At 32.2% G+C, this 9,529-nt stretch overlaps 2 protein-coding genes across 2 annotated transcripts; one reads left to right on the forward strand and one right to left on the reverse strand.

Annotated features, from left to right (window-relative positions):
- Window positions 1–3,106: 3,106 nt before the first annotated feature.
- Window positions 3,107–4,460, reverse strand: LOC126764400 (jerky protein homolog-like; the record flags this gene model as incomplete). The annotated part of the gene is made up of 2 exons (XM_050482095.1): window positions 3,107–3,902; window positions 3,963–4,460. Coding segments are annotated over 2 exons (1,287 nt in total), but the record flags the coding sequence as incomplete, so codon positions are not given.
- LOC126763922 (uncharacterized) lies at window positions 4,372–8,788 on the forward strand. The gene is made up of 2 exons (XM_050481692.1): window positions 4,372–8,480; window positions 8,544–8,788. Exons 1-2 carry the CDS (start codon window positions 7,889–7,891, stop codon window positions 8,741–8,743), a joined length of 792 nt encoding a protein of 263 aa, XP_050337649.1. The 5' UTR covers window positions 4,372–7,888; the 3' UTR covers window positions 8,744–8,788.
- Window positions 8,789–9,529: the final 741 nt, after the last annotated feature.

A 9,529-nucleotide genomic window follows, 5' to 3' on the forward strand; every position in this document is an offset into this window, starting at 1 on the left:
TAAGAAATAAGTCATAAATAGTTAAAGTGTGGAGCTTGACAAGTGCGTTCTTATTTATTTAGTCGAATAAGTAGTGTATGAAATAAGATGGCTTCTCGTGCTAAGTATACAGATGAAGAGATACAGCAATTCTTACAAGGAAGTGAAGATGATAGTTTTTTCACTAATGGAAGTGAAGACATTTATGAACCTGAAGAGGATGACGATAGCGAAACTGATGAGGAGGACCAAGATCAAACTCTAGAGGACGTTGAAATGGAAACGCTTGAAAATGAACATAGTCAACAAGACATAGAAACATTCCATGGCGATAATCAAAATACAGGAAATGAAAAATGGGTATAGGATATTCTTCCAATTGGTAGAGAAGTATTTACAGGCAATTCTGGAGTACAAAATATCCAGGCTATTTCAAGTGAAGAGAGCGCTGTCATTATTGCAAAGATAGTTAAGTACTACATAAGTGATGACCTTATTGACACAATGGTAGAAAAAACCAATGCATATGCTGAATATTTAAAGATAATAAAAAATTTTCGAGAATTTTACGTTGGGATGAAGTGAGCAAGGAAGAAATGAAAAAATTTTTTGCCATCATACTGTACATAGGAATAGATAAAAACCCCACTATAGAACATTATTGGAAAAAGGACCCACTATATTTTGCTCCTTTCATTCATAAGATCGGTATTTCGTATAACCGCTTCAGTAGTATACTGCGTTGCTGGCATTTTGCGGATGTTCAACCCAACAGCGATGATATTTTATACCGAATTAAACCTGTTATAACACATATCGTTACAAAGTTTCGTGAGCTGTATGTGCCTGGTGATGCAATCAGGGTTCTCATTTACTACTCCGTAGCAGCAAAATTTCTAAAATTATTGCTATGCTATCGCTACCGCTCTCACTTTGTCGGGAGCCACAGCGTAGCTTAAGCATAACAATGTAAAGTATGTGCTCTACTATGCTCCGAGTTTTGTTAGGTAAAAAACTATAGCTGGAGCGGGAGCAAAAAATGAAATTCTGCGCTATGCTCTGGCGTAGCGGTAGCAAAAAATTGGGAGCGGTAGCACAGCAGAGCAAATGAAAATTTTCATGTGCTACAGGTCCCGCATGTGTTTGTTGTTTTTTTTTTCTTTTTGCTATTTTCTGGCATAATATTTGAATTAATTGAATAATTCAAACAAAACAATGTTATGCAAATCATTTTGGCACTTGTTGCGTCAAGTGCCTTTATAAATCTAAAATCAAATATTTTAAGAAATATATTAATAAAGTGAATTAGATAATAATTGAATAAATTATAAAATTTTTTTATTATGTAAAATATTTACCATTTTTATATTACCAAGAACATCATCTATTCCAAATGTATTACAATACTCAATTACTATGAATTTTCGAAATTAATTTTAACTACATTTACTTTCCCCCTTTTTATATACATTAGGGTGTTTTTATTTTTTTGAATTATTAATTTTGTTCGGTCCCGTCACGAAATTTCCTTGGAAATACCCCAAAATTCCCAAAAAAAAAATTCCCTGAAAATTTTAGCCCTACATATTAACATTAAGAACTGGACCGAGGCATGTAAAAATTTTCCATAGAAAATACACTACAATATTGGTTTTTTATCTTTAAATTCCTACAGATCAGAGGTATTTTTGGCTCTTCTCAGTTATACAAAAAAATGCGAATTTCGTGGAAAAATCAGGTTTAGACACCTCGCCTTTATCTTTTGGAATACACGTGGTTAATATTCATCTACTGATTACCAGTACCAGTTTTAATCCATTGCACTGCGTATTTGCAGTTCTATTCTACCATTCCCAATATTTAGTAATTTTATAATTTTTTAGGAAGAATCAGTTTGAAATTGTACTCATATACATACTTCAATGTATATTGCAAAGAATCGAAAAGATTTCTGTATATCTAAAATTATAATAAACCTTTTTATCAACACTCCAATTATTCCGTTATATCTTTATGTTAGATATCGCGTTTGGTTTGTTATGAATGCATTTGCGTCCTTGACCAATAATCTAGCAAAGTATCCGCAGTGCCTTGACGATGAAAATTCCAATGCCATTTTTTGTTGTGATATTAAATATATCGGACGGGCTCGTCTTAAAAAAAACTACCTGGTTAAGAAGCAAAATCAGTATAACCCATATACTAAGCATGTTTGGAAATGAAAATTTTTACTTATTTCTTTCTATTTTTGAATTACTAAAATTTTCAAATGATTCTTACATAAATTTTGAACAAATGCTTATGATTTGAAATATAATTTTTGTATTTATGAGCTGTATTGAAATTTAGTATAAAGAGATAAAATGTATCCTATGTCCTTACCCTGCTTCTAAACTACCTCCCCACCAATTTTAAGCCAAATCGGTTCAGCCGTTCTTGAGTTATAAACGACTTTCTTTTATATACCAACTTGTACCATACTTGTAAATGCCAGAAAATAGCAAAAAAAGAAAAAAAAAACAACAAACACATTCGGGAGCTGTAGCACATGAAAATTTTCATTTGCTCTGCTGTGCTACCGCTCCCAATTTTTTGCTACCGCTACGCCAGAGCATAGCGCAGAATTTCATTTTTTGCTCCCGCTCCAGCTATAGTTTTTTACCTAACAAAACTCGGAGCAGAGTAGAGCACATACTTTACATTGTTATACTAAGGCTACGCTGTGGCTCCCGACAAAGTGAGAGCGGTAGCAAGAGTAAAATGAAATGCTACGAGAGTAGCGTAGTTTTTCAAATGCTGGATACAATAGTAGTAGATGAATCGCAAATCAACCATCAATTTCGTTTGGCCATAAAAACATATACAGTAGACGCTCGGAAATTAGAACCACTTTGTTTTTGGGGTAGTTCTAATTTCCGAAATGTTCTAATTTCTGGACGGTTTTTCTTTAACGTGAATAATAAAACTAAGAGTTAAGCCACTTCCAAAAACTATATAAAAACATTTTTTTTTATTTCTTTTCTTATTTTTTTTTTAAACATAACAATTCAGTTCATTACATAACAATTATTAAAAAAAAAAACAACTAAAAATTTCAGAAATTAATTAAAAACTATATAAGGGCCAGTTCAAAATTAATTTTTGTTTGACATATAATCAGTAATATTTGTTAGTTTTTTTGGTTTCTTTAAATCCGATATGACAATATCGTTACGGAGGGCCAATAGATTGGTCATGTGCTTACTGGAAGACAATTCACTCTTGTTGCACCAATTTATTAAATTGTTAACGCTTTCAATAGCTATAACATTTGAGATAACTGATGTGTCATCAACAACATCGTCTTCACTGCTATCAGAAAACTCATCATCGCTACTTAGGTCATCACCAGTTCGGTCTTCAAACTCATCTTCATTCCATTTCTCGATGTCAGCAATACACATGAAACTGTTTGGATCAATTTCTGCTAAAAGAGTTTGATTTACTTGGAGAGATTCATTGCAGTTCTCATTTTTGTTAAGCAACTCTGCTAGTGGCACATCATCATCGCTGTCGTATTGGTCAGAGTCCCAATTTAGCAACTTTGACCAAGAATTCCTCATCACTTTTGGAGTTATCTCATCCCAAGCTTGTTTCAGAAATATTATTGCCTTTCGGATGGAATGGGATTTCAACAGACTATTCAGTGCACCACCTTCAGCTATTATTTCAGCAAGTAATTTACTTCTGTAAACAAGTTTTGTTAACTTTATGGGATTTTGATCCATTGGTTGCACAGCTGCTGTCACATTTGGCGGCAAGAAATATGCAACTATGTTGCCATCTTTGCTTTGAAGATGCTCAATCGGTGCATGCGCGGAGCAGTTATCGATAAGCAAAAGAGCCTTCGGAGGCAAGTTATTTTTTTGAGAAAACTGGATGACCTGTAAACAAAAAAATATTTTAAAATTAATGAAATTAAAAGCAAAATTATTTCCTCTTACTTCATTAATAAATATCTTGTGAAACCAATCGTGAAAGATCCGAGACGTCATCCAAGCATTTTTGGAAAAGTTGTAATGAAGTGGATTTTTAAAACCTTTGAAGCTCCTGGGATTTTTAGCTTTTCCAATAACTAAGGGCACTAATTTGTGAGACCCATCAGCATTTGAACCAAGTAAAATTGAAATTCGTTCTTTTTGAATTTTGTATCCAGGCGCACTTTTTTCACAAGCAGAGACATATGTTTTATCTGGTAGGCAACGATAAAATAATCCGGTTCCGTCCACATTATATAATTGCGACTCTATTAACCCCATCTCAGTGACTTTTGCACGGAATCTGTGAATAAATGGAGTGATGGAGGCAATATCACTAGAAAGAATCTCGCCACCAATTTTTAAAAAACGAATGCCGTGTCGCTTTTTAAATTTAGTAAACCATCCATCGCTTGCTCGGAATGCATTTTTATTCTTCACCAAAAATTTGTTTAGCTTTTTCCTTTAATATTGTTGCTGTCAATGTACACTTCCTTTCACCAAGAATGGGAATTCCCCTGTGTTAAAAATGAAAAAAAATTCTCAGAAATTAGGAAAATAAGGCAAAACAAAAACTAAAATATAACTTGGGATTCCCCTTTCTATTTTACATTTGTTCAGTAAAATAAAAATCAAGAATGGGAATTCCCTTGTGTTAAAAATGAAAAAAAAGCTCTCAGAAATTAGAACCTCAAGTTCTAATTTCAGAGCGGTCAATGCAAACAAAAAAATGGTTGTGTTTAAAATAAAAAAAAAAATGCTCAGAAATTAGAACTTCAAGTTCTAATTTCAGGGCGTCCAATGCATTAAAAACTCTGGTTCTAATTTCTGGATGTTCTAATTTCTGAGAGTTCTAATTTCTGAGCGTCTACTGTAATCTCTCAAAATCCCATAAATATGGAATAAAAATTTATAAAATGTGTTCCACTAATTCATACACATGGTCTTACCTGGAACTGTTGTGGTGCAGCTATGCTACCCACTTTTAAATGAGGGCAGACTGATTGTGGCAGATAACTACTATACCAGAATAGGTCTTGCAAAATATCTCAAAGATAGAAAAACGGATCTATGTGGGACTTTGCGCAAAAATAAAAGGGGTCTTCCTGAAGCAGTCACCAAGCAAAGGCTTTAACGTGGAGATGTTGTGGCAAGGCAGATGGATAGCTTTGCAACTGTTTTGAAGTGGCATGATAAGCGCGGTGTATTGATGATATCAACGTGCCATGACGATGGAATGACTAATACTTCTTCATGGAGAGGAAATTCGTTAAAACCCAATGTGGTTATTGATTATAATAACACTAAAAATAGGATTGACGTCGCAGATCAGATGAGTAGCTATTACTCACCACTTGCGAAAAGTCTAACATGGTATAAGAAAATTGCAATAGATTTGCTTCTTCAAGCATCACTCGTTAACTCCAGAGTTATTTTCAATGGGGTAACTGGTTCAAACGTTACTATTCTGGAAATACAAGAGGTTATGATTCGTCACTGGCTTGGAGAAGTAGCAGGCAAAAAACAAAAATCGAAGCCATTAAACTTCCCACCATCTACTAAACATAGCCTCACTGAAATACCTCGCAGAAATGCTAAGCTTATCCGACGTCGCTGTGTGAGTTGCTATGCCAAAAGCAAAGAGGAAGGAAATCCTACAAAGGCTAGACAGATAAATACAGAGTGCCTCGAATGCGGAAGAGGTTACTGTTTACCATGCTACAATGAGTATCACTCTAAACATGAGAGAAAAACCAGTAAATGACTTTGTTAATTTTTTTGCTTCAATTGCAATTTTTTAATTTATTTGCGTCCTTTATTTCCACTATTTTTACTATCATAATAGGCATAAACATGAATTCATAAAAAAAAATAAAAATTAATAAAAATCTAAAAAAAAAATCACCCTGTTTTTTTTCTTTTTTTACAAACAACACATTATGCTCAGTAAGTCCACGCAATAAAATTTCAATTTCTTCATCTGCGTCTTTTATTAAACTTATTTCAAATCAACCAAAAAATTTGTTCATATACATATGATACATGGACGCTGTACACATGGTACAAGAAAATAATTTTGTATCACATGTGATACATTGGACAGGGAACCTGTTAAATATATAACTATAAACCCTAAAAATTTCGCTTTAATCAATTATTTCTTTCCCTCCAAAAAAAAAATTAATTTTTTCACCCTCTTCTCCTTAAATATCCGCATTTTTTTTTTCAAAACTCAATAATTAAGACATTTCGTGTTTTATTCTTATATTTTCTCCTATAGAAATAAAGATAAATTAATTCGTAACAATAAAATAACATGAAGTTAAGAAACTTACATTTCACATCTGTGTGCGAATATCTTCTTGCTTTGTTTCTGACAGCAAAACCGATAAAATTGGTTTCCGTGACACCCAAAACCGATAAAAATTCTGTTTCGAATATCAGACCAATAATGTCTGAATTCATGACACCTACTGCTTTTTTGATCGGTTTCAATTCGGATTCCGACAACTATCAGATTCCACAACACCCCTGATAAAGATTTTCGAACTACGGGGTGACGTTGTACCGTATACTAACTTGTATATCGGCCATTATGTGATTTATCCCAATCAAAATAAGAGAACCTGATTTATTCATAACAGTGTATCTTTGTGCCTAAAATAGATAAATTTGGCGAAAACTTGGCCTAGCTATGGGGGCTACTACAAGTATTATCAGGATTTTCGAACATCCGGCTGACTTTACTCTATATGATTAGTTTTACCCCTTAAATCAAGAGTATAAAATGTTCGGTTGCACTCGAACTTAGCCCTCCTTACTTGTTTCATTTCCGTTTTTGTATGAAATGCCCGCAAATAGTGTAAATCTCTACCAGTTCTTTTACCTGGCCAAATTGTTGCTCATATTAAAGTCTTTTAATAAGTGTTTATATAGGACTCAGTAAACAGAGTATCCATGCTAAGGGTTCTTAATGTGTACGAGAAATCACTTATATAATTATAGTATAATAACAATTACGACTGTTAAATAAAATTTTTACTTTATTATACATTTTTTTCTTGCTGAGAAGGATTTAACTATTTTAAAGCATTATTTTTCCTGAGTACATATATTTTAATTTTGTTGTAGCTACAGTTGTTAAAGTAACGCTGCACGGACTGAATTTATTGCATGTGGGAATAAGAAAGATTATAAAAGTTTTATCAGTTTGAAATTAATGATGTTTGGTGATTAAAACAAGTTCCTTTAAATTGCAATTAAATCAACTAGAATTAAATGTATAATCAATTGACTAATCGATTAAAAAAATAATTTATAGTAGTCTACCAATCCTAACACCGAAGAAAATTATTTCATTTTAAGGCAGCTTTCCCTTGAACGTATTCAAATATTCAAAACATATTTATATTTTGCAATTACCTGATTGATGATAAAGTTTTTTATTGCATCGATCTGTGAACAAAATTAATATTCATGCACGCATAGAGATCTCCGTTAGCGATGTTTACTTGTACATTTTAAACATTCAGATCATACACGGTCTGAATGGGAGATCTAAAGCCACCAGTATGTATGGATGTATTACATATATTATAATAGCATAATATGCATATATCATAAAATAAAAACAATACAAAAGAAGACGGCTGATTTTATATTATGTATGGAATTACTTTTAAAAAATTTTATTTTTGGTCTCTGTTATCTACTGTTAAATAAAATAAATTAAAAATGCTTACAGAATTTAGGGAAAATTTACCTAATCCTCAGTAGTAATAATAATAAGTAGGTTCTTTGTTTTCTTTCACGTACATAGAGACATATGTATATATACATTCTTATTTCAATACAATACGTTAATATCAATACTTTTATAAAATAAATCAAAAATGCTTACAGCATTTAGGGACAATTTATCTAATCCTCATAGAAATTGCATCCATGAAATTTTGAGTATACTTATCTGCCACGACAATGATTTGAGACGCATAAAAACGGAATTACATAATCTTCAAGATGAATTTAAAGAGTGTGTGGATAAAATAAATTTTGGGTTTCCGGGAGAAAACAAAAAGAAATGTGAAGAATCTGAGAAAATTATACTTTTAACTCGGAAAATTACCACGATGCACGATGTAAACGAATGTTTTTCAAAGAAAATCGAAGCACTTAAGAAACACGGTGAAGAAATTGTTAGTAATGCACGACAATGCATTGCAGATTTAAATGCCGAAAAATGCAAATTCAGGCAGTTTCATGAAAAAAGCATCGATTACTTAAAACGATATGCCATACAATCGGATGATACAACTGTCATAAATAATTGTGAAAGGGATATTTGCGAAATGCATAAACTTTTTGTCAAAGAAGTTTCTTTGATAAAGAAATGTGAAACAGAGCTGGAATCATTTTTTCAAATATGTATTTTACAAAATGCAAGCAGTTGTTGTTGTTTCAAAGATTATAATTGGCTACCACAAGGTATGCATGGTGCAGTTTTCTATTTTTAGTACATTTTTTGTATCTGTATATTTTATAATGAAGGTAAAACCCTCCACATAGTTGATGGTCTTGTTGAAGAAATAAAATGTCTAATGGGCACAACATTAAGTAAAGCTTTTGCCCAGTTTTATGTTCATCATTCAGCAGAAATTAAATCATTTTTAGCGTCATATCTTATGAACATTGAACACAATGAAGAAGTACTTCAAGAAAAATTAAATATTTTTGGCAACTTGACTTGAATTTAATTAAAATTGTTTATCCATAATTATATTAATATAACTGTATATTTGTTTTTTTATTTGCACACCATATATTGACCCAAAAACTACAAGTATTACGCATTCAAATCATTGCTACAAAAATTATTTATATTGTACTTTGTCGCACAAAGGATGCTTTAAAATATCTGAACTTAATATTGGTATGGTATCCACATTTAATAAAAATAATGTACATACATATGGAAACATTTCCATTCATGTAGTATGATATGACAGCTGAAATTACTTGTCCTTGAAGTAGAAGGTCATTTCAAAAATAAAATGATTCAGCAAATCTTGAGATATCTCGATGGAACATCATACACATTTTCCTTGCATCCAAGCGAGGTTCGTATTGCTGATAGGCATATTTAAGATATTGTCACGCCCACAATATACATTAGGCGAAAACTTATAAAGTGCTATAACTAAGCTCAAAATTAAGATATTAAACCAGAATTTGATACAAGCGAACTCAGATGTAAATGAAAATTTTTTAAAAAGTAATATTTTTAATATAAATTTCACACACATCTCATATAACGGTTATGTTGAAAATTACTAAATCAGATCTTCACTACCATTAGATCTTTTATGGCTTATGCTGTGACAGTCTTACCTCTGCCTAGAGTTTTGTGATCGCCCCCCACATAATTAATACTAAAATTGTTACTAATAATAAACTCAAGAAGAGACTCACCCTAATACGAAAAGATCCCATTCCATATGGTACGCGTTGGCATCGCACCATAGTATAAGAGGGTA

The sequence above is a fragment of the Bactrocera neohumeralis genome, unplaced genomic scaffold, assembly GCF_024586455.1.
Source record: "Bactrocera neohumeralis isolate Rockhampton unplaced genomic scaffold, APGP_CSIRO_Bneo_wtdbg2-racon-allhic-juicebox.fasta_v2 cluster09, whole genome shotgun sequence".
Lineage (NCBI taxonomy): Eukaryota > Metazoa > Arthropoda > Insecta > Diptera > Tephritidae > Bactrocera > Bactrocera neohumeralis.

Coding starts and splice junctions, on each gene's coding strand:
- LOC126763922 (XM_050481692.1), top strand. CDS start 7,889: ATGCTTACAGCATTTAGGGACAATTTATCTAATCCTCATAGAAATTGC. Junction 8,481..8,543: donor TTATAATTGGCTACCACAAG/GTATGCATGGTG, acceptor TTTATAATGAAG/GTAAAACCCTCCACATAGTT.